Source organism: Macrobrachium nipponense, chromosome 10 (assembly GCF_015104395.2).
Source record: "Macrobrachium nipponense isolate FS-2020 chromosome 10, ASM1510439v2, whole genome shotgun sequence".
NCBI lineage: Eukaryota > Metazoa > Arthropoda > Malacostraca > Decapoda > Palaemonidae > Macrobrachium > Macrobrachium nipponense.
The window spans coordinates 42,273,423-42,300,526 of NC_087204.1; the positions used below are offsets into that span (position 1 = coordinate 42,273,423).

The window sequence follows — 27,104 nt, forward strand, 5'->3', positions numbered from 1 at the left end:
GATCTTTCTGTTCACATCAACTTTTCTTGTTTTCCTGAATGACCCTTGTGTAGGTAGTGAGCTATATTTAATGCAATATGTTAAATTGCAGATATTCTAGGACCAATACTACAGTTTATAACTTGATTTGTTTAGGAATTTCCATTACCTTTACATCTTCATCTATTATCTCAAAATTTGAGGTACAGCATTTTTTAAGGAATAAAAATTCCTATACAAGTGGCTTCAAATTGCTCTTATTTTGACGATATTTCTAAGTTTTCTCGGGGGGCCTTACAGCCGCTCTCCCACAGCCCCCCCCCCCCGCCCCCCCGCCTCAAGGAAAAATGAAATGACGCCCCTGTGTACCGATAGCATCGAAGACTTTATCTTGGTTTTGAATGGCAGATGCATTTGAAGTGCAACATCTAGTATAGTGGATGATGAAGATAAGGGTTCTGGATTATCCTCCTCCTACTTATCATCATTCTCTCTCTCTCTCTCTCTCTCTCTCTCTCTCTCTCTCTCTCTATACCCACCACCGATCTACCGTAAACCCACACCCAAAGACTTACCCAAGTGTGTGTTATTGAGGGGATCTATGAAGAATTGCCCAATCAAAACAATGAATTTCTATAGTATAGACAAGTTGAAACGGCTATGAGATCATGGCAATTGTAAGAGTGATATTAAAGTGTCAAATAATATAAAAACTGAAGAGAGATGAGTTTATAATATGAAAACGATACGATCTCCCAAGTAATTATAACAAAAGATTGCTGATAGCCGAGTCAAGCATCGTTTTCCACATCTAACCGGGGCTAACGTCAACAATACTCGGATCGTCGACGTAAAGTCACTTGTGATTGTGAAATCCCCAAGTGTCATTAATCCGTAAATTGTACCGGTGATGTCGGCGGCAGCGACAGACGGCGAAATGGGCGACTTTGAGCCCTTGGAGGCAAATTTAAAGAATATCGTCGAGCAGGAGACGCTGAAATGGGTATTTGTGGGTGGCAAAGGCGGTGTTGGGAAAACCACGAGTAGGCAAGTTCCAAGACCGTGTTTTTTCTTGATGTTAGGATAGGATAACCCAATAATTGCTCGTTCCGAAATCATTTACATCTTTTTTATTTGTATTCACATGTCACTAAGTTGTTTGCAGTAAAGGTTATACGATTGACCTGGTATAGGCTACTAGGCAGTGTTAGGCAGGCTAACAGAAGTTGTAGCCAACTCCCAGATGCTCTTGGCTGCTTGCCATATGATGGGATTGGGATGTCTCCTAATTTGTGTTGATACGAAGTCTGCCCTCGAAGTATAAGGGTAAAACACCGCTGTGCAGACAGGTGGACACTGTACCGTTGCGTGGTCACTTTCCCAAAAATAACTTTAGCACTTCCAGTATCCTGAATTAGACGCCAGTCTTAACCCAACAACCATGGAAACAACAGATCGAGACCTCTAGTTTCCTCCTGAAGTAAGTGTTTTCTTTCAAGTCTCAAAACGGGGAAACGCTGCCTTCGATCCATCGTCATCAGGTGGATCAGCCTTATTTACTCGATATTTAGGGTAAAACACCGCATGGCCTGCATCAAGCCAACGACGATCATAGCATGCCACCCTCCAAAAAAGTACTTATGACGCGTCCTGACACCGGAGAAGGGCATCAGTCGCGACTTGTTGTTGGTGAGAAACGGAGCTAAAGACCTCTACTCTCCTTTCGAAGTAGGGTAAAAAACCGCATGGTACAGGGGTGGACCATGTACGATCAATGTGTACAACCCCAAGAAAAGTACATTATAACGCGTCCTGACACTGGAGTAGAGGTCTTTAGCTCCGTTCCTCACCAACAAGAAGTCATGTCTGATGCCCATCTCCAATGTCAGGACGCGTTATAGGGGGAAACATCACCACAGGCCAACCCTCATCACGGTAGACGGGTCTTATTCACTCGATATTTAATTGGTGAAACATGAATACAATTGCAACTCTAAGCATACCATTTAAAAGACTGAAGTTTCGTCAACATATTGTGATATATGAAAGCCCCATACGAACTAAAATAAGCATGTGAGCTCTTCGTAAAATATGTTTTCAAGGCAGTTTTGAAATCCAATATGGCGGCTACGTTTTGCATGGACGGTTCTCATCAGTGACGGCCACCATCTTTCCCCAGCCTTCCCAGCACTCATTTGAACAATGTTAGCGTATGTATGTAACGTTTATTGATCTTACTCAAGATTGCAGTTGTAATCAGCACAATAAAACAACATTTTGTTGCCTATATTAGTGAAAGTATGAAACTTGTTATTCCCGGGGTTATGGTTGGAACTGAATTCATTCTTACCTTGTAATCGGCGGTTTTTGGTTTTTTATCCTTACTGCCATCACAACTGAAACTCCACAGTGCTTATTTGATTGTTATTATACACATTTTGGTCTCAGTTCACTCCACATTGCACTTTAAAACCGGTTGCTGTTCTGGTTTCTAAGCGCGCGCGCCATAAACACAATTTCGAACAGCAGACGACGACAGACGACGAAACTGCAAAGTTTTATTCCCTAAACTGTTTACTTTACTCGTTATTTAGTTTAAATTTACTTTGTTATTTAAAAATTTTGATTTAATTCATGTATATTATCCCTTTTTTGCAACCAAATTACCCCGAAAAATTACAGATATTTCTAAAGTAGATAAAATCAAATGTTTCTAACGTTTTCGTACATCTGGCTGCCGAAAACCATAGAGGAACGAATACGGAAAAGTGCAGAGGAACGACTACGTTTTTTTTTTTTTTTTTGCTTTTTTGTTTTTGCTAGCACTTTTCATTGATTTCAGTCTTTATTAGTATTTTGAATTTCTTTAATAATCGTATGCCAGAAATAAAATGTAACCACTTTAATGTTTGCATGCTAAGAATGGCAAAATCATCGTTGCCACATTAGTGGAGGCTTCACATACGCCGTTCCATTATTATCCTGTTAAGCGTCCGCCCTGATGAGCTCGCTGCTAACGTACCGTCACGCTTTTTTGTAATCAGCGATCATAGCACTGATGATAGTTTTTCAAAGTTAATATTGATTTTTATGCTTGTTATTCATACTGTAATTAACTGTAGGAAATTCTCTCTCTCTCTCTCTCTCTCTCTCTCCTCTCTCTCTCTCTCTCTCTCTCTCTCTCTCTCTCTCTCTCTCGGAGTCCAGTCACTCGGCAAAGAAAAGTCATCTTCACTCCCGCAATTGGAAGAAAAGTTTGTATCATCACTGGAGGATTCAGAAACTAGAGCTCTCATCATCAAAATAGGGTTATCAATATCACACTCCTCATCTAGTATTTGATTGATCTCACCTAAAGAAATATGCCTCCTCTTGGGACATTCATTGTGAAAGACGCGAAATCCAATTTGTCTCGATAAACGCCCGAAGCGTATTGAAAGAAAACCAACAGGGACAGGCAGTTTTCTAGCATAAGCGACCACCAGGAAAGAGTTGCCAGGCTGGAAATAAGTTTCCCATGTGCTGAGAGTGTTACCAAATGATGTTCCTACACTTTCTATACGAGTAAACGTATTATTACGGGGCTGACGGCTTGACAAGCACAGTTAAAGTCTTGAACGTAATATCCCGTTGAAGGCGCTACCGAGTAGATCGCGGTAAACGTATTATTACGTGGGTGACGCTTAACAGGTTATAAACTGTTTCCATGAATTCTAGTTGTCATAGTAATGCAATAATGATAAAATTGCTTTAATATTTATGTATATATACTTCCAATACATAGCCTAATTTCACCAATTTCAACGTTTTTGTGTGTAGTCTTATACCCAGTTTGGAGGGTCAACACATACCGAATGGCAACAGAGAGAGAGAGAGAGAGAGAGAGAGAGAGAGAGAGAGAGGAGAAGGCGGAGGAACGAAGAAGAAAAGGGATGGCGGTGGAGGGGGGGGGGGGGGGTGGGGTTGGGGTTGGGGAGAGGGTAGGTGGAGCTTTATACACGTGTTTCGTATCCATTTCTGCATAATGGAGTTTTTGTCTCTTGGTACAATAGGACAAGTGTCGTTATTCTTTACGATTAGTGATTCACGATACCCTTATAAATTACGGCACTGGGTGTAATGCACTATAGCAAAATCTCGTTCTGTTAAGAGTGTTCGTTACAGAAATAGGTATTGCCCAAAAACCTGCTTGCACTGTCTCTGAAACCCATAGTAGACATGCTGCTTAGTTGTCAATCAAGTTTTTATAACCAAGTATTTTTTACAAGCTAGCTATTGAATAAATTTGTATTTTTCTCAGTTCAAAACTATGCCCCTCAATGCTAACTTTCCTCTTTTAACGACTTTCTGGTCATTGCAAATTCGGCCCCATAATTTCTTATGGTGCGAAAACAGACAGAGGCCCATGGACCGAAAACGATTGCGTCACACTACGGCGATAATCCAGCAGTAAAACATCTTCATATATCCAAAAAGTAAATAATAAAGATATATATGCGCATTACGATTATAACAATTACATGTATAGCTGATAACAATCTGCATGAATAACTGGTAAACTGTTCTGCAATGACAGTTGAGTATAGCAATTATTTACAATAGGTACGAAAGTCAAGATGTCGGACGTCATAATACAGAACTTGAAAGAACGTTCTAATTCAGAAAAATAATTACTTAAATTTGAGTCAGAGTCGAGTTACTTTTTCAATAACGAATATTTTCAAATTAATCATCATAAATATGTAAAATATTGATGTTTTACTACTTATTTAAAAATTAGCCAAGAGCACGCTTCTCGTCATCTTCTACCCAAACAGCTGTTTACGCCTGGCTTGTTGTTGGTGAGAAATCGTGTTTCGATTGTTGTGATAAAAGTGCTCCAGCGTCTGTGGGTACAAGTGGTGTGCGGATTTATCACAGGAAATGGAAAGTTTGTTGACACAAGCGACTCCGTAAACATCGAGATGGCGTCAATCTTCGAAACATTTTTAGTTGTAAGTAAAAATTTCTAAAGCGTTTTGGTGAGATTTCCACTGCCGTGGGCGCCATTTTCAGTACCCTCTGTTTAAATCTTAAAATTTGGCCTTAATTTCTAACTTTGGAGAAAATACTTACTTCGAAAGGAGAGTAGAGGTCTTTAGCTCCGTTTCTCACCAACAACAAGTCGCGACTGATGCCCATCTCGGGTGTCAGGACGCGTTATAATGTACTTTTTCGGAGGGTGGCTTGCATTGATTGTAGGTGGCCTGCTTGGCCTGCTGTGATGTTCTACCCTAATATACTTTTTTTGGGGTTGTACACATTGATCGTACATGGTCCACCCCTGTACCATGCGGTTTTTTACCCTAAGTATTTTCTCCAAAGTTAGAAATTAAGGCCAAATTTTAAGATTTAAATAAAGGGTAGTGAAAAGGGTGTCCACGGCAGTGGAAATCTCACCAAAACGCTTTCAAAATTTTTACTTACGATTAAATAACTTAGAAGAAGAAGATTGACGCCATCTCGATGTTTACGGAGTCGCTTGTGTCAACAAACTTCCCATTTCCTGTGATAAATCCGCACACCACTTGTACCCACAGACGCTGGGGCACTTTCATCACAACAATCGGAACACGTATTTGTTATTGAAAAAGTAACTCGATTCTGACTCAAATTTAAGTAATTATTTTTCAGAATTAGAACGTTCTTTTAAGTCCTGTACTATGACGTCACGACATCTTTACTTTCGTACCTATTGTAAATAATTGCTATACTCAACTTTCTTGCAGAACAGTTTACCAGTTATTCATGCAGATTGTTATCTTGAATGGAAAAGAATTTAGGATGGAGGTCTATGTACAGGAACCTACAAATATACTATGTATGTTGCCTTCGCGACATGATTCTGTTAATCAGTTGAAATTGTCCGAGGTGTAGGGCACATACCGTAGTTAACTCTACGGATTGTGACCGAGACGAATAGTATCTTCTTAATTGAACTGCAACTCGGGACTGCCTGCAACCTCCCAGGAGTTACCAGTTTCGATTTTGAGATACTTATGGTATTGTTACAACAACACCACCTCAGCGTTTGTATTCACCGAAATCCGTTTCTTTTAAATGCAAATGCTCAAGCGTATTTTTTTTTGTGCTCAATGGTTCTAGCCGAACGCATTCCTTCTTGGAATGGATTACCTGGGAACTCAGGATGACGAGTGAGCGAGAGCCGCAGCCCAGTACCAGCTGGCTCTCCGAGATGCACGGTCGGTTTATGTCTCTCTCCTCTACAATGATTGACTACCGAACCGTATCTCTGCCCGGCAATCACAGACTTAGGTCTCTGGTTGGCTGGGATTCTCGCATACATGAATGAACATGTCTACTGCATCACCTTGGACATTGAGAGAATTTTCAGACAGAGATATCTCAATAGACTCTATCATCTTTCTGTTTACCGCCCGGTAACAGAAGTCTGTAGCCTAGTCTCCCACTGCATCGCACCTGCTGCTGCGATAATGCGGAGTGATTTCTTCAGACATCTGAGTTTGTCTTCTAAATATATCTTGTATTCGTAGGTGTGTAATTGTTCATTGTTCACCCCAAATTGTAGATGTATAACGAAAGACATCGCCTGTTCCCCGCCCTGCCAGCTCTACTTCCATGTATATAGTATATGTCCTCCCTGGATAACCTGAAAGAAGATGATGATGATTCAGCCCATGAGAAGCGGTTCTTCAGGCAGTACATCCCTGTGTTTTCATTACTGAAAAGCGCTCCGCTTTCATTGCAACTACAACTTCTTACCGAACAGCAATGAAATAGTGGTTTAGCGTTTTCAGTCCTTTGTAAAGCACAGGTTCAGAATCTTGAGAATTACTTCTCTCGATTCGGCTGTGAAGACGTAGGTCTGCATTCACCTTCCACCTTTGTCTTCAACGGCACATAGTGTTGTTTCTCTTTAGCTGAGATTCAACTACTATGAGAACTTCTGTCTTGCCATCAGGGACCTCAGTCTCTAGAAGGCAATTGACTTTCGCCTGTTGGGCACATGCCTTGAGAGAATCATCATCTTGCCTTCCGGCATCGGTGGCAACAAATAGACAATTTGTATGGTCTCTCGGCATACCCCTTTAAAGGCGAGGGTCACGTGACTATGCTCAGATGCTTGGACAGCTCGCCTCACACAACCGAACGCAGTCAGTCAGCAGCTGTCGAAGCGTCCAAGACCGTTACGAGCTACGCTGTAGACTTAGTTCGGTTGTTCCAGATCAATCATTACTTCGTCCTACTAGCTTGTTCCAGTACCCATACCATCGACACCCACCATGGAGTGTCGGTGTCTTATCCACCGCGGAGACGGAGAAACTTCGCCGCAGTGGGGTACGAGACCGCGAGAGACTTCGCTGCAATGGGATATGAGAACGCAAGACACTCCGCTGCAGACAGATAGACCATTATGGGTACTGGACATCACTGAAGAATATGTCAGACAGAGAAAGAGGGATAGGTCATCGCGACTATTCCCTTCTTTCCCTCCGAGTAGGGGAACTGCATGGCTTTTCCTTCGACGTCAAGCATCCAGGGGATGGTGATCTGTGACGCTCGATTTCGTACCAAACTTCGTAGCGAAGACTCAGAATCCTTCGGTCCCTGCCGATTGGTTCGAGTCTTTCACAATCCCCTCCCTAGTGGACTTCAACGACATCGATGCGGATGAGTTGCTGCTTTGTCCTGTGAGGGCGCTACGGTGCTATCTGAAGAGAACTCGGCACCTCAGGCCTGAGTGTCAACGCCTCTTCGTTAGCACCGGGATGACCAAGAAAGAAGTACGTATACAGGAACACACTTTCTTTCTGGCTGCGTGAGGTGATGGTAGCGACGAAATCCGTACCCTTCGTCTGAGAGCCCTCGAAGTCAGAGATATTGGTCCTTCCCTTGCGTTCCACGAGAACTTCTCCGTGGCGCAGGTACTGAAGGCAGGAGTCTGGTCCAACCAGACCACCTGCACCTCCTTCTACCTTCAGGGTATAGCCCACAGGTCCTTGGACACTTTTTCATTAGGACCCGTGGTGGCTGCTCAACACGTTGTGTGGCTTACCCAGCACCAGAGTGGACAGAACAGCATCGCATCCTTGTGTGACTGCATGAAGGGATAGGTGAATGAGAATGTGACTGGCCTTCTCTTCCCCATCTTTTTCTCTGCCTCTACCTGTGGGCAGAGGGACGCGTTCGTCACTACGCTGGATCAGGAGGTGATGACAGACAGACAGAGAAGAGCGGTTGTTTGGGGAAGAGAGACAGAGAGTTGGTATTAGTGAGAAGAAAGAGTGAAAGAGACAGTGATGGTTGTAGACAGGAAGAGAGTCAGAGAAAGAAGCTTTCTCTTTTCTTTCTTTTCCATTTCAGTTTCAAGCGCCTTCAGTTCCCAGTCAGGTTGGCTTTTGCCATGACTATTAATAAAGCCCAGGGACAGTCTCTCAGAGTGGCTGGCATCAACTTGGAGCAACCTTGCTTTTACTCACGGGCAGCTTTATGTGGTGTGCTCAAGAGTGGGCTCTCCAGAACGCCTGTTCATTTTGTCAACGTAGGGAAAAACAAAGAACATAGTCTACCAAAAGGCTCTCTGGTGAATTGGAATCTCTCTGCCAACACCAAGAATATTTATACATTCAACTTACCTGTCAGATATATACTTAGCTTTAGACTCCGTCGTCCCGACAGAAATTCCAATTTCGCGCCACACGCTACAGGTAGGTCAGGTGATCTACCGTCCTGCCGCTGGGTGGCAGGAATAGGAACCATTCCCGTTTTCTATCAGATTCTTTCTGTCGCCGGTACTGTCAACATTGTTGTTGGTACCTCCTGGCTGGAATTCTTTTTTCATCGCAATTGATCTTCTTGACCAACTTTTGGTGACGTACCTGGATCATTGTATTGGCATACGCTATTGTCGACCGTTTCTTGAACTTGATTTTGGGTTTTTCTAAGAATGTTTGACTCGAGTGTTGTTGTGAGGTGTGTGAATGAGGGCTGCAGGGTGAGAATGCCGAAAGCTTCGGTAGATCCTCACACTGTATGCAGGCATTGTAGAAAGTATGAATGTTCTTTTTCTAACACCTGTAAGGAGTGCAGAAGAATGGAAGAATCTTGCTTCTTATATGAAGAAGCTAGAAAGGGATAGGCTGAGGAAAGCTTCCAAAAGCCAAAGTAGATCTAGGTCTAGCGAACTAGTTTCTAGCTTTCTAGCTTCTTCCCATGATGCATTAATTAATCCTTCTCCCCCTATTTCTGCCCTTTCACCCATTTTAAATCCTACAGATTCAGCATTGGAAATTGCGGATCTGAAGGCTACCCTTCATAGAATGCAGGTCAAAATGGCGGCATTAGAAGGTAAGAGTGGTGAATTAACAGTGGACAGTGATGTGAGTGTCCCCAGTGTAGTGGAGGGGGCGTCTGATCGGCTCTACAACGCTTCCAGGTCTAGACCTCTTCCAAGCTCCCTGGCCAGAGGAGAAGGATGTCGAAAGCCGTACGAAAGGGTTTGTAGAGGTTCCCCACCGGTCAGGCGTCCCTTCAGCAGGTTCTGTTACGCCTCAGACTGCCAGGGATCGCTACAGGAAAAGCATCCTTCGTGAGTGTTTTTCGTCGTCAGAGTCGCCTTCACCTAGAAGAGGGTGGAAAGACACAAATCTTTCTCGCCCCTTGAAGAGGAGCTGGAAAGCTACGGCTCTTGACTCAAGTCCAGAACACTTTCCTGAAGAGGCTTCTTCAGTAAAAAAAGAGAACCTTTTTGACTCCAAGTGCTGTAAGGGAATCTCAGACACCTTCCAGATCTCCCTCCCCTCGTTCCGACACGGACAGGGATGCGACTACTGCTCAGATCCTACCAAAAGTGCAGGAACAGATCTCCTCATTGGTTGGAGTTCTTTCCAAGAAACCTCGTAGGAAGGATAACTCCCTTCCTATAAAGAGGTCTGCGGCGCTCTCAGAGGTGCCTCCCTCGAAACGAGAGGTTCCTAAGATTGTTCCGTCTTCTCCCAAGCAACGAGCTCCTATAGATGAGTGGTTTTCTTCAGACCCGGAAGAACCATCTTGGCGAGAAACGCCAGTTAGGACAGAAGCCCTTTCCAGGCAAGGAGAACTTTCCGGGAGAGAGGAGAGTAGAGAAGAGTTTTATAGGCGTAAGGCTCCTTCAAAATTAACACAAATGTCCAGGAACGAAGAAGTGGACGAGCTGAAGGACCTTTCCATGGATTTTTCCGAGCAAGAGGCACCTTCCAAAGGTGAGGAGCTTATTAGGCGCTCGGAACTGGTCAGACACACGGAATCTTCTACGATAACAGAACGTGCCAAAGGCGAGTTTCCTTCAAAGCGCTCGGAACATCACGGACATTCCGAACTCTCCTTACCCGTGGAAGAACTAAAGCTTCAAGAAATGATTTGCCTTCCAGGCGCTCGGAACTTTCCAAGCATTCCACTCAAGCGGAATTTTCCAAGCGCTCGGATCCTTCCGAACAAGCGGGAACTTCAAAGCGCGGATTGCCTTTAAGACGCTTGGGAATCTTTTTCCGGAAGAGTGGAACAGTCCAAACGAGCGGAACTTTCCAGACGAGCGGATTTTTCCGCACAAGAGGAACTCTCTAAGCGCGAAGAACTTTCCACAAAAGCGGAACGTTCCAGACATGCGGAACCTTCCAGGCTAGAATCGCTTTCCAAGAGTTCTTCTCCTCGGAAGCGATCTTCCTCTTTGGGACTTCAGAAGGAAAGATCGGTGGTATCATGTAAGAGAATAGAAAGGACTTCCAGCTCTCTTACAAAAGAACGTAGAGAGTCTTTTTCCGCCAGTCCTTCCCCGAATAGAGGCTCCCCTAATTCAGAATACTATGTGCGACCTACAGAGGGTTTGTCCGTTGCAAGAGATCGTTCTCCTTCAGCTGGGCTTGAGCTAGAGGATATCTCAGAAGACGAAGCTCCAGCTAATGAAGGACTGTCGAATTATAAGACTTTATCCGCACTTCTGCTCCAGGAATACGGAGAGTCGCTGAGCCCTGCCATACCGCCTTCTCCTCGGTCTCTCTGTTCGAGCAATAAGCCATATAAGTCCTCTTCCTTCTTGAAAATGAAAACTGGCCATTTCAATGAAGAAGGCTCTCCAGTCTCTCGGTTCTTGGATGAATTCCAAGAAAGAATTAGGAAAGACTGTCTTCTGTATGCCTCCCTCCAGACTGACAGGTAGAAGAGGCATTTGGTACGAAACAGGAGAGAATATGGGCCTGTCTCTTCCTGCTTCTGCGGAGTCGGATTTCTCGAGTCTGGTAGACTCTTCCAGGAGACAAGCCTTATCCTCTGCACGATCTACTTGGAGCATGTCTGATTTGGATCATCTCCTCAAGGGACTCTTCCACGTACTGGAAGTATTTAATTTCTTAGACTGGTCCCTTGGGGTAATTTCTAAGAAGTCTCAAGAATTGGAAAGTCTTAGCCCAGAAGTGCTTCATAGCATTCTGGCCTGTATTGATAAGGTGGTCCAGGATGGTTCTGGAGAAGTATCTTCCCTCTTTGGAGCAGGGATACTAAAAAAGAGAGCGGTTTTTGGTTCCTTTCTGACCAAGGCTGTTTCTCCTTCTCAGAGAACTGCCTTGCTGTTCGCTCCTTTATCAGAACATGTGTTCTCAGTTAGTGAAGGAAATATCCCACTCACTTACTGAGAAGGCGACACAAGACCTTCTTGTCCAATCGGCAAAGAAGAACAGAACGGTTACGACGGCTGCTAAGAAAGTCTCATATCCATTTCAACAGCCCTTTCGTGGAGGTCCCAAGACACGACCCCCCTTCAAAAGGAAGACTTCCGACAAGCGAGGAAGATCAGCCTTCCGTCCCTTTAAGAAGGGAAAATAGCATGCAGAACCTTCAAACACTAGTGGGCGCCAGGCTACTGGAATACTCGGAAGCCTGGGCAAAGAGAGGAGCCGACCCTTGGTCGATGTCGGTTCTGAGGAAGGGATATCGCATCCCCTTCAGGGACAGACCTCCCCTGACTTCAACTCCTCGGGAACTGTCAGCTCGTTACAAAGACCCTGTGCTGAGAAACACGCTCCTTCAGATGGTAGAGGAAATGTGGAACAAGGGGGCCATCGAGCCGGTGCTAGATCCACACTCTCCGGGATTTTACAACCGCCTTTTTCTAGTCCCGAAGGCTTCCGGAGGGTGGAGACCAGTTCTAGATGTAAGTGCTCTGAACCAATTTGTAGAAAAGGAGAAGTTCCGTATGGAGACTTCTGCATCGGTGATGTCGGCCCTACGTCCAGGAGATTGGATGGTCTCCCTGGACTTACAAGACGCCTACTTCCATGTTCCCATTCATCCTTCGTCAAAGAAGTACCTTCGTTTCGTAATGAAGGGGAAGATTTTTCAGTTCAGGGCCTTGTGTTTCGGCCTATCCACAGCTCCTCAGGTTTTTACGAACCTAATGAAGAATGTAGCGAAGTGGCTTCATTTAAGGGGAATAAAAATCTCCCTTTACTTAGACGACTGGCTAATCAAGGCCAGATCGGAGACACAGTGTTTGGAGGACCTAAAAATGACCTTAGACATGATTCGATCTCTAGGATTACTCGTGAACCTCGAGAAGTCTCAGATGATCCCCAGCCAGAACCTGGTTTATCTGGGGATTCAGATGAATTCTCGGGGTTTTCGAGTTTTTCCTTCGCAGGAAAGACTCATAAGAGGCTTTATGAAAGTCTCAAACTTCTTAGGGAGAGAACAAAGTTCAGCGAGGGAATGGTTGAGCCTTCTAGGGACTCTTTCCTTGCTGGAATAGTTCTTCTCCATAGGGAGACTTCATATTTGCCCCCTGCAATTCTTCTTAAAGAAAGTATGGAACTGGAAGACAGGACAACTTTCGGACTCGTTCCAGATACCTCTCGAAGTAAAGAATCACTTGAGATGGTGGTTAGCCCCTCTAAAAAAGAACGAGGGAGTGTCCTTATCCGTACCGAACCCAAACCAAGTGTAGTATTCAGACGCTTCGGAAACGGGATGGGTTGCGACGCTAGGAACAAGAGAAGTGTCAGGCACCTGGACGAACGAGCAGATGTCATGGCATATCAACTGCAAAGAATTGATAGCCATACACCTTGCCCTCAAGTGCTTCGAATCAATAGTCAGAGACGGGGTGGTCCAGGTCAACTCGGACAACACCACCGCTCTGGCATACATCCGAAAGCAAGGCGGGACTTATTCGTTCTCCCTCTTCGAACTGGCGAGGGATCTCTTAGTCTGGGCAAAGGAGAGAAACATCATCCTCCTCACGAGATTTGTCCAAGGAGAGAGGAACGTGAGAGCAGACAGACTGAGCAGGAGGAACCAGGTCCTTCCCACAGAGTGGACCCTCCACTCAGAGATCTGTCGAAGTCTTTGGGCTCTATGGGGGAGACCTCACATAGACCTGTTTGCCACGTTCCTCTCCAAAAGGATAGACATCTTCTGCTCTTCAGTAGAAGATCCGAGAGCATTTGCTGTCGACGCCCTTCTACTAGATTGGTCGGGCCTCGATGCATACGCCTTTCCCCCATTCAAAATTCTGGGCGAAGTAATCAGAAAATTCGTGGCCTCAAAGGGGATGCGGATGACTCTAATAGCCCCATATTGGCCAGCTCAAGATTGGTTCACAGAGGTACTGGAATGGATGGTGGACTTCCCCAGATCTCTTCCAAACAGAGCAGATCTGCTCAGACAACCCCACTTCGAGAGGTATCATCAAAACCTCCCCGCTCTCGCTCTGACTGCCTTTCGACTATCGAAAGACTCGTCAGAGCGAGAGGCTTTTCTCAAAAAGCTGCTAAGGCTATCGCTAGAGCCCGTAGACCTTCGACTATACGAGTCTATCAATCGAAGTGGGAAGTCTTTAGGAGATATTGTAAATCGAAGAAGCTGTCCTCCTCCAATACCTCTGTGAACAACATTGCAGATTTCCTTCTTTTCTTGAGGGGGGAATCGCATCTTTCCGTATCCACTATAAAGGGATACAGGAGTATGCTTTCAGCTGTTTTCAGGAACAGAGGCCTAGAAATAGCTGATAATAAGGATCTTCATGATCTGATCCGGTCTTTCGAGACTTCAAAAATCAATACTCCTAGAACCCCGAGCTGGAATCTGGACGTAGTCCTAAAATTTCTAACCTCGAAGCGGTTCGAACCTCCACACCTTGCCTCCTTCAGAGACATTACGAAAAAATTGTTTATTCCTGTTGTCTCTCGCTACAGCCAAAAGAACGAGCGAGATACACGCTCTTGATTCTAGGGTTGGTTTTAAAGGAGATGCTGCCATTTGTTCGTTCCAGACTTTATTTCTGGCGAAAAATGAAAATCCTTCAAAGCTCTGGCCCAGGAGCTTTGAAGTAAAGGGCCTGTCGAACCTAGTAGGCAAAGAAATTGAGAGGTCCCTTTGCCCGGTCAGAGCCCTTAAATTTTACTTAGAGTAAAAAGGAGCAGCTGGGAGGTTGTCAACAGGGTCTATGGTGTTCTGTAAAGGATCCTAAAAGACCCATGTCTAAGAATGCCTTAGCCTTCTTTGTAAGAAGTGTAATTACTGAGGCTCACAATGATTGCCCAGATGACTCCTTCAAACTTCTTAGAGTTAAAGCTCATGAAGTTCGAGCGGTTGCTACGTCTCTAGCCTTTCAAAGGAATATGTCGCTGAAGAATATTCTCGAAGCGACATATTGGAGATGCAATTCAGTTTTTGCATCTCATTACCTGAAGGATGTCAGGGTAACTTATGAGAAGTGCTTCTCTCTAAGTCCGTTTGTGTCAGCGGATACGGTGCTGGGACTTGGAGCAAATACTGATCCTTAATTGTGTGTATGTACGTAAACCCTATAGTTAGAGATGTTCTTGGTTTTCGACTGTCAAAGGCACTAGATTTCGCACAGGCGGCCATTGCTCTTTGTCAGAAGGAACTGAGGAATATCCGACAAATAAGGGTGTACAAAATTTTTTTTTTTTGGGGGGGGGTACTTGTGTGTGTGCGTATATGGTGGTGTTGAGTTTTTGGGTTGTTGTCAGGAGTTGGGGATACAGTGGACCCCCCCGTATTCGCGTTCTCCAGATTCGCGGACTCACACATTCGCGGATTTCTCTCAAGAACGTTTCCCTGCATTATTCGCGGAAAATTCGTGCATTCGCGGTATTTTTCTATGATAAATATCCACAAATTCCTGGTTTTTTTGATGAATTTCATCATAAAATGCACTTTTTGTGATAAAACTATTAAAAAAAACATGTAGGAAAATTTTTAATGGGTTTTTCTTGAGTTTTAACTAACAAAATAGGCTGTTTTTAGCATTTTTATAGGAGTTCCAAACATTCGCTCCGGGGTTCTAACTTTATTCACGGGGGGGTCTGGTACGCTATCCCCCCGCGAATACGGGGGGGACCCACTCGTACTCCCTTAACAATCTTTCGAACTAACCACCAGGTGTTAGGCTGCAGGTGGTCCGGGATTGTATGTTTTTGCTCCTCGTTATATGCTTTTTAAGGGGGCCGGCTGGTCTCAATGCCGTTTTTTCCCAACACGACAGGGACTTTGAACATTCATACCACTTAAACCCCTCACTTACCCGCCGGTAGACCCTAAAAAATCAAAACGTCTCCCGTATGCCGGGCCTGGTTTGGAGTGAGCGCGGGGGGGAAGTGGAAAAATATTTTTTCAAAAAATTCAGCGTGCGTACTTTGAAAGATTAAGAGTTTCATTTTTGGCTCCTTTTTTTGTCATTGCCTGAAGTTAGACCTGCAAACCATCAGAAATGAAAAATAAATATTTTATTTATCATATGTAAAATAATGATATATGGTAGCGAAAAAAAAAAATTCATACATAATTGTATTCAAATCACGCTGTGCAGAAAACGGTCAAAGCTAACCAGTTACTTATTTTTGCGTTGTATTGTACACTAAATTGCGATCATTTTGGGGGGGAAATATAATACATTGTAAAACAATAAAAAGCAACACCGGAAAAAATATTATCACAAAATGATGTACGAATTCGTAACGCGCGGACGCAAAAAAATATTTTTTTCAAAAATTCACCGTAATTCTAAATAATGTTCTAGAGACTTCCAATTTGTTTTCAAAATTAAGACAAATGATTGAATATTACGGATACTGTAAGAGTTTTAGATTAGAATTGCAGATTTCGACCATTTCGGACGTGTTAAATTTTGACCGAATGTCGAAATTTAATATATATATTTTTTCATATGCACATATTTCAAAGATGGAAAAAGCTACAACCTTCAATTATTTTTTATTGTATTCTTCATGAATTTGCGCACATTTTGATATATGAAACTCTATAAAAAGGCAATATGAAAAGGAGCAAAATATTAGGATAATGCCATGTACGTATTTCGGAGACTTGCGGCCGCGAATCGGCGCGCGGAGTGAAGTAAGGTATATTTTTCAAAAATTCACCATAAATCACAATATTGTTTTAGAGACTTCAAATTTGTTTCAAAATGAAGAAAAATGACGGAATATTACTAGGCCGTAAGAGTTTTAGCTTACAATTGCGTTTTTCAACTATTTCGGTAGAGTCAAATTTGACCGAACGTGGTTTTTTTTCTATTTATGTGGATTTATATGCAAATATTTCGAAAAAAAGAGAAAAGCTACAACCTTCAATCATTTTTAGTGTATTCTACATGAAATTGCGCACATTTTCATATATAAAACTTTATGTAACAGCTAATTTTAAATGGTGCAAAATTATTTCGACAATCGCACAAAAAAATTCTGATTTTTTCGGAAGAGTTACCGCGCGAAACGTAATTTTTTTTTCATAATTCACCATAAATCGAAATATTGTGCTAGAGACTTCCAAGTCGTTGCAAAATGAAGGTAAATGATTGAATATTACTAGAATATAAGAGTTTTAGCTTACAATTGCGTTTTTCGACCATTTCGGTAGAGTCAAAGCTGACCGAAAGTTGAAATTTTTGCAACTTAACGTTATTTATATGAAAATATTTCAAAACTGATAAAAGCTACAACCATGGTTTTTTTTTGTTGTATTGTGCATGAAATTGCGCACATTTCCATATATAAAACTTTATGTAACGGCAAATTTAAAAGGGTGCAAACATTAGGACAATCGCACGAAAAAATGTATCGGAAGAGTTATCGCACGAACGTAAGGAAAAAGTTTTTTCATAAATTCACCATAAATCGAAATATTGTGCTAGACACGTCCAATTTGTTGCAAAATGAATGCAAATGATTGAATATTACTATAATATAAGAATTTTAGCTTACAATTGCGTTTCTCGACCATTTCTGTAGAGTCAAAGTTGACCGAAGGTTGAAATTTTTGCAACTTATCGTTATTTATATGAAAATATTTCAATATTGATAAAAGCTACAATCATGAGTATTTTTTAGTTGTATTGTGCATGAAATTGCGCACATTTTCATATATAATACTTCATGTAAAGGATAATTTAAAATGGTGCAATAATTATGTCAAAGTGACGAAATAATTCCGAGATGTGTCACTGATACTTTTTAGTGCGATAAGAAAGAAATTCGCGCTTGCGCGCCTGCGTAGCGATTGTAAACAAAACAACGCCTTGATCCGTGAACTCCCAGCATCCCCCAAGGCGCGTGATACAAAAGTTTTCGGCTGGTAGGCCTATAAGTATTTTTCCGCGAATTTTTAAAAAAACTTTTTTGACTTTTTGAGCCGACGTATGATACGTCCAATCGGCATACGGGAGACATTTGTGACTCGACGATTTAATACGTCCAAATCCGGCGTAAGAGGGTTTAATAAGGTGACTTGGGACATCTCCAAACCGCATATATTTTGCCTCTGGCTGTGGTTTGTGACGCCAGGGCGAGTTTATCCCGACAATAACCACTTTCAAATTATATCTCCTCACTTGATATTTAATATTAAGACCTGGGATTACTACCATATATAGACCTGATGTAGACCTCCAATCAAATGGAGAGTTTTTTTTCTAAAAGTAATTTTTGCTAGATATGAATTTTTCAATATGGTAAAAAAATAAACCCTATAAATCACGAGAAAAAAATGTATAAAAAAAAGACGAAACAAAAATTGGAAAAAAGGGCTCTATTGATTGTTCTATAATGTCTTTCTGAGTTACATACCAAATCCAATGTTATAGCTTTAAAACTAAGTGAGAAGATAGATTTTGAAGGGTCAATAAGTATAGTTTTGAGATGCTGGGCGTTCAAAGTTTTCCTTTGTATTTCTATAAAGACAATGTTAATAAATAATGATATTATGAATGTATAGTTTCTTTTTTGTGTATTAATAAACCAAAACTATTTATTTATCATAATTTAATCATAAATGATGATCCCTTTGCTCATATATCGTAGCCTGGGGCACTGCTTGAGGAAACAAGAGGGGGCACTCCTTCCTACGTAACACCCTCTCCCCTTCACTAACTCGGCTTATTACAGCGAATTTTCTTCTTCTGTATGTTAGCGAGATAATTTCCTTGTATTTTCCTCTTTGGCATGATGACATTCTTGCCGAAACAAAGATAAAACATAAATGCAAGAGAATGTCACAGGTGAAACTCGAAGATGTTACTCTCTTTTTACAAAGACAATTTAATAAATCATGATATTATGAATTTCATAGTCCCATTTTTGGTATTAAAAAACCAAAACTATGATTATTATCATAAATGAAAGATCTCTTTGCTCAAAGATCGTAGCCCTTGAGCATAGTGGTACGTGTGCTGGTCAGGCAAGAAGGGGGCGTTACTAAGCACCCTCCCCTCCTCTTCACTAACTACGCGTATATTATGATATTCTGTAATAATGCTTGAGCAATTTTCTCGTCTGTATGTTAGTGAGATGTTTTTCCTTGTCTTTCTCATTGGCATGATGAACTTCTTGCCAAAAAAGATACATAAACATGCGTGAAAAGCAAGCGAAAGTCCGAGGTGAAACTCGAAAGTGTAATCTACTTTGAAGTCTATGGTCGCACTGATCATGGTTGAACCAGATACTCGCTTCTGCGAGCCACGGAATCTCTACAGATGCCATTTTGTCACAATTTCTTTGCCAAATAATTATCAAAATTACGATAACAGAAGAAATATTGCATTTTCTTGTACGGAGAATGTTTAGGCTTATTGATTATGCTTACTATAGCTGGTTCACATAAGGTAGATTCTTAGATGAGCCCTATTGCTTACGAGACGTTTGTTTGGCGGCGCTGATTGGCTGGTACCGGGAGGTAGGCAGCTTCCAGCCAATCAGTGGCCGCCAAAACAAAAAACGTCTCGCAGGATAGGGCTCACCCAAGAATCTACCTTAACCTCTTCATTACCGAAAGTTTGTTTGGAGGTAGGTGGGGTACCACCATTCAAGTCTACTACCCCTGCCCCACGGTGCATAAAAGGTGGTACGCATAGTAACCGCCCAAAATCCTGCTTTTCAGATAGGACTTCCAATCATTCTGTAATTTCGGTTTGAAGAGTTTGAGCAAAATAAACAGTAGACCCACGATGCCTAGACGTTTGATGAACCCAAAAAATATTATTACTGCTTAGTGTGTAGGTGACAGATGAACTGGGCTCGACAAAAAATCACAAAACCAGACAAAGCGTAAACATGTAATAAACTTTCTACCCAAGTATAAAACCAGTTGTATCATCATTTACTGTATTATTTATTTATTCACTTACTATTACATTTTACAAATAAAAGATATGAACACCAGATAAAGAAGGTAAAAATAAAGCCTTATAGTAACTTATATATAAAAAAAACCAAACCAGAGAAAAAGCGAAAAATAAAGCTATTTTTCTCTGAGGACAAGAAACTTGAAAAATTAGTTTAAGATACCCTGTGCCCCATAAAGTTGGTTTCTGTGATGAAACTAATCTTAGAAAACGTAGAAAATGACATTGACCATTTTTGAAAGATATTACTATAAAATTTTGCGATTTCCATATTTATTGCGGGGCTTTCGCTTAGTTTTTGCTCTTTTTGTTGTTATTACGTGCTTATTTACTGTTCTATTTTGATAATCTTCATGTGCATGTTCCAGTGCGATATACCAACATTCTGTAAGACCGAATTTCTATTCAAGACTGTAGTTTTCTCACCGACCACCAGTGTCCCTTGTACAAGGGACACTGTGTTTTCGCATTTTTTTTTCATAAAATCATTTATTTTCCATGTAGGATTATAAAACTAACAGAGAATATGCGTTATTATAGTGCTAATAATACCTGATTAATTTCATTAGCCTGTCTTGATTATGTATTTTTGGCAAATATTTTTACGATCAGCACCCTCCAAACTGGAGTCACTACCGAGAGATTCAGTTCGGCAGCGAACGCAATGTTTACCTTCTGCTCACCCACCGGTAAAGAAGGGGTAAGTGAATTAGCTATAATTACCTTGTAACTACGAAAGTAAGAGGAATTTTGACGAAATATTTCGTATACGTATTCTCAATTGTCATATGAAGCTCCATGAATTTTTTCATGACTTTGCATTTTTCGCCCTATACCACTGTATATAGTGGTTCCGGCCGGCCCCCTTAAAGCAGGTGTATTGTCATATTAGTGGATCAGCACCCATTGACAAAGGCCGTTTAGGCTCTGCCGAGTAAGTGGATAAGACCCCATTGGCAGACCCACAAGATCTCTTAGCCATAAATCACTATCTCGCTGAGGCTCTTGAAGCGAAGCAGACTCCTGGGCAGTAGCCACGAAGTCTTCTGCTTAATCAGGTAGGAACCAAGGTTTATTTGTACCTACAACATATGTTGTTTACCTGTCTATTTCAGTCAGTATTTAGCTGTCTCTTACCCACCACCGAGGGTGCCAATCAGCATAAGTATATATCTGACAGGTAAGTTGAATGTATGATGTTTTGTTATGATACAATAAAGTTTTATACATACTTACCTGCAGATATATACGATTAATGGCCCACCCAGCCTCCCCGCAGGAGACAGGTGTTAGAGAGAAAGAATCTGATAGAAAACGGGAATGGTTCCTATTCCTGCCACCCAGCGGCAGGACGGTAGATCACCTGACCTACCTGTAGCGTGTGGTGCGAACTTTGAATTTCTGTCGGGACAACGGAGTCTAAAGCTAAGTATATATCTGCAGGTAAGTATGTATATAACTTTATTGTATCATAACAATATCATTTTTCTTTCCATATATGTTTATGATGCTTCATTTTGATATTCATTTTCAAGGATGTCATTTGTTTTGTCAGATTTGCATTCCTCACATTCAATTGTGGCTCGATTTATCTATTTTCTTTTCATAAACTATGCTCTGGGTTACATGGACCAATCTATGGGCAGGTAACCAGCTAGTATATATATATACATATATATATATAATATATATATATATATCTATATATATATATATATATATATATATATATATATATATCCAATTATATATATATATACAGTAATACCTTGGGTTACGAATTTAATCCGTTCCAGAACCTGCTTCGTAACCTAAAAAATTCGTAACCTAAATGGATTTTCCCAATAAGAAATGTTATAAAAAGCAAATAATGCGTTCCACCCGACCATGATGACCATTTTTCAAATTTCATATTTTTCCAATTTATTTTTGTTTGTTCACTAAGGTTGAAAATTCGTGTAGGAATTACATAAAATTATAAAATTGAGAATGGAAATTAAATATAAACACTAGATTTAATATGCATGCACAGTAAAACCTGAACTTTACCTTTGGCGAGTGTGGCTGCTGGCTTGACGGAGACGGGAGGAGGGGAAGGGTGAGGGAGGAGAGGGTTATGGCTTGGGGGGGAAATCTCCCTCCGTGAACACTTCTGGAAGACTTTCTGGTTCTTTCTCTAGAGAGCACCGTCACTACAATCACTAATTTTACGCTTACGGCGACACTGTGTCGTCTTTCACAATGTTTTTTAAAAAAAATATTTTTCTATGGAGGCTTGCTTTTGCCTGTTCTTTAAAATTTTATAGAAATGACCCACCCCATTATCGATAAACAAATTTGTTGCACGCCCTGACGCAGCCTATTCGGGTGATTTTTCTCGATAAAACTTTTGACAATTTCCCAGTGTTTCAAAAAATCCTTGATCTCGCTCGGAAGGAAGCGACTGTGCAGCGTTCTCCCCCTCCTCCTCAGAGAGATCTCCTCCGTTACCTGTCTCTGTTGCTCCCTTTGTAGCTCCAACAGCTCGTCGTCGTCAGCTGCTGCCCTATGCTCAGTCAGGAGGTCCTCGATGTCGTCCGTGTCAACCTCCAGCCCTAAGGACATGCCCAAGGATACAATCTCGTCTTCAACTGCCCCTTCTCGACGGTTTCGAACCCCTCAAAATCTCGTTCAGCAACGCAGTCGCCGGCCAGTTTCTTCCATGCAGAATTGAGGGTTCTCCTGGTGATTCCCTGCCAGGCTTTGTCAATCAGATTGAGGCAGTTGTAAACAGAGTAGTGATCCTTCCAAAACTCTCTGAGGGTAAGGTTGGTGCCTTCCGTCATCTCAAAGCAGCGCTGGAACATAGCCTTCGTATACAATTTCTTGAAATTGGCGATAACTTGCTGGTCCATGGGCTGGGTATTGGAGTGGTGTTGGCGGGCAAGAACTTGACTTTAATGAACTTGAATTCGTCCAGTAAGTCCTCTTCAACGGATGGAGGATGGGCAGGAGCATTGTCCATCACAGTAAGGCTTTGAATGGGAGGTCCTTCTCCTCCCGGAGATACTTCTCACCTCGGGACCAAAAAACCTCGTTCAATCCACTCGACGAACAAGATCCTTGTCACACCCAAGCCTTTGTATTAGATCGCCCCACATAACGTGCAACAGCTTCTTCTGCACGTTGTTTTTTCTTAAAGGCGAGTGGATTTCCGAGTGATACCACGAGGAGAGGCTTAACCTTGCAATCCCGCTTGCATTAGCACAAAACAGTAGGGTTAGACGTCTTTCATGGGCTTGTGACCGGGAAGTGCCTTCTCTTCTGCGTAATGAACGTCCTCTCCTGGGCATCTTCTTCCAGAATAACCCTGTCTCGTCGCAATGAAGACTTGTTGGGGGAGGTATTTCTCGGAATCCACGAGCCTTTTAAACTCTTTTACGTAAGCCTCTGCCGCCTTCGTATCTGAGCTTGCAGCCTCACCATGGCGAACACACTGTGGATGCCAGTCCTTCTCTTAAAATTCTCGTTCCGAACCAGCCACGGCTCGCCTTAAAAACTGTCTTTTTTCACTGTCTGCTGATGTGCCTGGCTCATTTTTACTCAAATCTTCATAGATCTTACGAGCCTTTTCGCAAATTATGCTCTCACTTATGGAATCTCCTGCCAGCTGCTTCTCGTTTATCCAAACCATGAGCAATTTTCTACATCGTCGAGAATATAAGGCCGTTGTTTCGTCAATACTGTACACCTTTTGATGCTGTTTACTGGCTTTAATTTCTTCCTTTTTCTTCAAAATAGTGCAGATCGTTGATTGCGACCGCTTGAAGAATGCTGCAATGTCTTTCACGCGCTCGCCTTTATCATGCATTTGGATAATTTCCTTCTTATTTCGACTGTAATCATCTCCTTCTTTCTTATGCTTTCCTTCTTGCTGCTTGCCTTCGTCATCTTGGGAGCCATTGTCTTTAGTATTTGGGTAATAGTAATGTATAAGCACTATCACGGAAACACAACACGTGCGCAAATCACTAAACAAATTTGAGAGCGTATCACGGACAGATGCGTTCAATCTTAACACCAGCGAGATAGAGAAAGAGTATGGTTTAAAACGGGTCAAGGGATCGTGGGAGGAAGTCACGTGACCCTCGTTAAGTTTTGCCCCAAAAAAATGCGTTCGCCAGCGAGATAGTGAAAGAGTTATGGTTTAAAACGGGTCAAGGGATGCGTGGGAGGAAGTCACGTGACCCTCGTTAAGTTTTGGCCGAAAAAAAATGCGTTCGCAGATCTCACGCTCATCCGATGTCCGATGTAAACAAAGCAGGCGGCCTCCCCCCCATGATAGAAATTCGCGCATTCGTATTCCAAGTGAAATGAGGGCGTCACTTCGTAAGTTAAAAAATTCGTATACTAATCGGTTCGTAACCCAAAGTATTACTGTATTATATATATATATATATATATATATATATATATATAATAATATATATATATATATATATATATATATATTATATATATATATATAGTATATATATATAATATATATTTATTATATATATATATATACACAGTAGTACCTCGAGATACGAAAGGCTCAACTTACGAAAAACTCGAGATATGAAAGCCAATGCGAAAAATTTTACTGCTCTACATACGAAAAGTTTTCAAGAAACGAAAGATTTTATACATTCAACTTCCCTGCCAGATATATACTTAGCTATAGACTCCGTCGTCTCCGACAGAATTTCAAATTTCGCGGCACACGCTACAGGTAGGTCAGGTGATCTACCGCCCTGCCCTGGGTGGCAGGACTAGGAACCATCCCCGTTTTCTAATCAGAATTCTTCTGTCGCCCAGACCATCAACATTGTTGTTGGTTCCTCTCGATTGGTTTTTCTTTTTTCACCGGCAATTGATCTTCTTGACCGACTTTTGGTGACGTATCTGGATTGTTGGATTGGCATACGCTTTTGTGGACTGTTTTGTGGACTTGATTTTGGAATTTTCTTTAATAATGTCTGACTCTGGTATGATTGTGAGATGTTGTGTGAATGTAGGCTGTAAGGTGAGGTTGCCGAAAGCTTCGGTAGACCCTCACACGGTATGCAAGAGGTGCAGGGAGTATGAATGTTCTTTTACTAATACTTGTAAGGAATGTGAGAACTTGAGTGAGAACGAATGGAAGAATCTAACTAATTATTTAAAAAAGTTAGAAAGAGAAAGAGTGAGGAAGGCTTCTCATAGAAGTTTAAGTAGTTCTAGATCTGAACTAATTCCAAGCTTGGGATCTTCCCCAAGGGTAAGTATTGCTACTTCTCCTTCCAATGCAGCCCCTTCTCCTATTGCAGAAACCTGTAGATCCAGCAAAAGAACTTGCGGATCTAAAACAAAGCAGCCTTCAAGTTTGATGGAAAACAAAATGGCTGCCATACAAGGTAAAGGCTAGTGATTTTTCAGTGGACAGTGATATGAGTGTCCCCAGTGTAGTGGAGGGGGCATCTGGTCGGCCTCAGCAACGCTCCTAGTCTAGACCTCTTCCAAGCTCACATGCCCAGAGGAGAAGGAAATGTCGAAAGCCGAACAAGGATGGTTGTGGAGAATCCCCACCGATCAGGTGTCCCTTCCGGCGGTTTCTGTGACACCCAGACTGCCAAGGACCGCTATTGTAAAAAGCGTCCTACATAAGTGTTTCTCGTCGTCGGGATCTTCATCACCGAGACGTGATTGGAGAGATTCGATCGATCTCGGCCTCTCAAGAGGAGTTGGAAGGCTCCGAATATTGACTCGAGCCCTGAAAACTTTCCCTGAGGAGTCTCCATCGGGAGTGAAGAAGGCAAGAAGAGCCATCCTTTCAACCAGAGTGAGGAGGAGGCAGGAGGTGTAGGCTATGGACTCCTCCCCTCCTCCTTCCCCTCCTCCCGAAGAGGATAAAGAGGAGGCTACAAAGAGGTTCATGATGGCGATGCAGGAACAGATTTCGTCGTTTGTAGGAGTCCTGGCAAAGGAGTCTCCTAGAAGGAAAGACACTTCCCTTCTATTAAAAGATCCTCCAGACGTATGGAGGTATCTACCTCCAGGATCGATACTCCTACTCGAGGTGAGGTTTCCGGTACGAACCTGGATGAAACGATCAGACGTCTGGCACCGGCCAGGAGTGAGGAGTCACCCAGGAGGCAGGAGCCAAGAGCCAGGAGGGTGAGGAGTCAACCAGGAGGCAGGAGCCAGAGCCAGGAGTGTAGAAGCATCCAGGCAAGAGGCAGGAGCCAGGAGGCAAGAGCCAGGAGCCAAGAGGCAGGAGCCAGGAGCCAAGAGGCAGGAGCCAGGAGCCAAGAGGCAGGAGTCAGTAGCCAGGAGTCCGGAGTCAGGAGGCAGGAGTCAGGAGGCAGGAGTCCGGAGTCAGGAGGCAGGAGTCAGGAGGCAGGAGGCAGGAGTCAGGAGGGCAGGAGGCAGGAGTCAGGAGGCAAGAGTCAAGAGCCAGGAGGCAAGAGTCGGGGACTCGTTCCTGGAGGTTATGACTCTTCTCCAAATAGGAGCTCCTCTCCTTCAGAACATAGGAGGTCTTGGAAGGACTCTCCCTCCAACGTGAACTTTCTCCTTCGTCTGATCGAGGGTTAGACGAGTTGTCTGATGACGAACCTCCTGCTAATGAGGACTTTCTAGTTATAAAGTCTTAGCCTCATTACTACTGCAAGAGTTTGGAGATTCTCTTAGTCGGCGGCTCTCCTCTTCCTCGTTCGCTCTTTTCGAGCTCAGCTACGGCAAAATCGTCGGCCTTTTTAAAAATGAAGCCTACGATATCTATGAGAAGGCGCTCCATTCTTTAGATTCTTGGATGGACAAGAAGAAGGAGTTAGGAAAGACGGTATTCTGCATGCCTCCTTCCAGATTGCACGGGAAGAGAGGTATTTGGTATGGGACAGGAGAGACTATGGGTCTTTCTCTACCTGCCTCTGCAGATGCCGATTTTTCCAATTTAGTGGAGGCCTCTAGACATCACTCCTTAGGATCGGTCAGAGCGACGTGGAGCACTTCAGAGTTGAACCACTTTCTAAAGGGACTTTTTGTCACTTTAGAGGTGTTCCAATTTTCTGGATTGGTCACTCGGAGTTCTGGCCAACAAATCTAAGGATCCGGAGTTTCTGAGAACCAGAAATTCTCCATAGCGTCCTGTCCTGCATGGACAAGGCAGTACAGGACGGTTCGGGTGAAGTGGCTTCCCTTTTTGGTGCTGGTCTCCTGAAAAAGAGATCAGTTTATGGATCCCTATTATCGAAAGGGGTTTTCTCCGAGCCAGAGGACTGCCTTACTGTTCGCCCCTCTATCAGATCATCTGGTTTCCTTCTCAGTTAGTGAAGGATATATCTCGCTCGCTAACTGAGAAGGCGACACAGGACCTACTAACGCAAACGTCCAAGAAAGGACGCCCTGTAGTGTC

At 42.7% G+C, this 27,104-nt stretch overlaps 1 protein-coding gene across 1 annotated transcript in view; it reads left to right on the forward strand.

Annotated features, from left to right (window-relative positions):
* Positions 1-784: 784 nt before the first annotated feature.
* Positions 785-27,104, forward strand: part of LOC135223589 (ATPase ASNA1 homolog) — a 73,459-nt gene continuing 47,139 nt past the window's right edge. Inside the window, exon 1 of the mRNA XM_064262132.1 lies at positions 785-1,026. Within this exon, the coding sequence (XP_064118202.1) occupies positions 890-1,026 (137 nt within the window). The 5' untranslated portion in view covers positions 785-889. The remainder of the gene's footprint in view (positions 1,027-27,104) is intronic.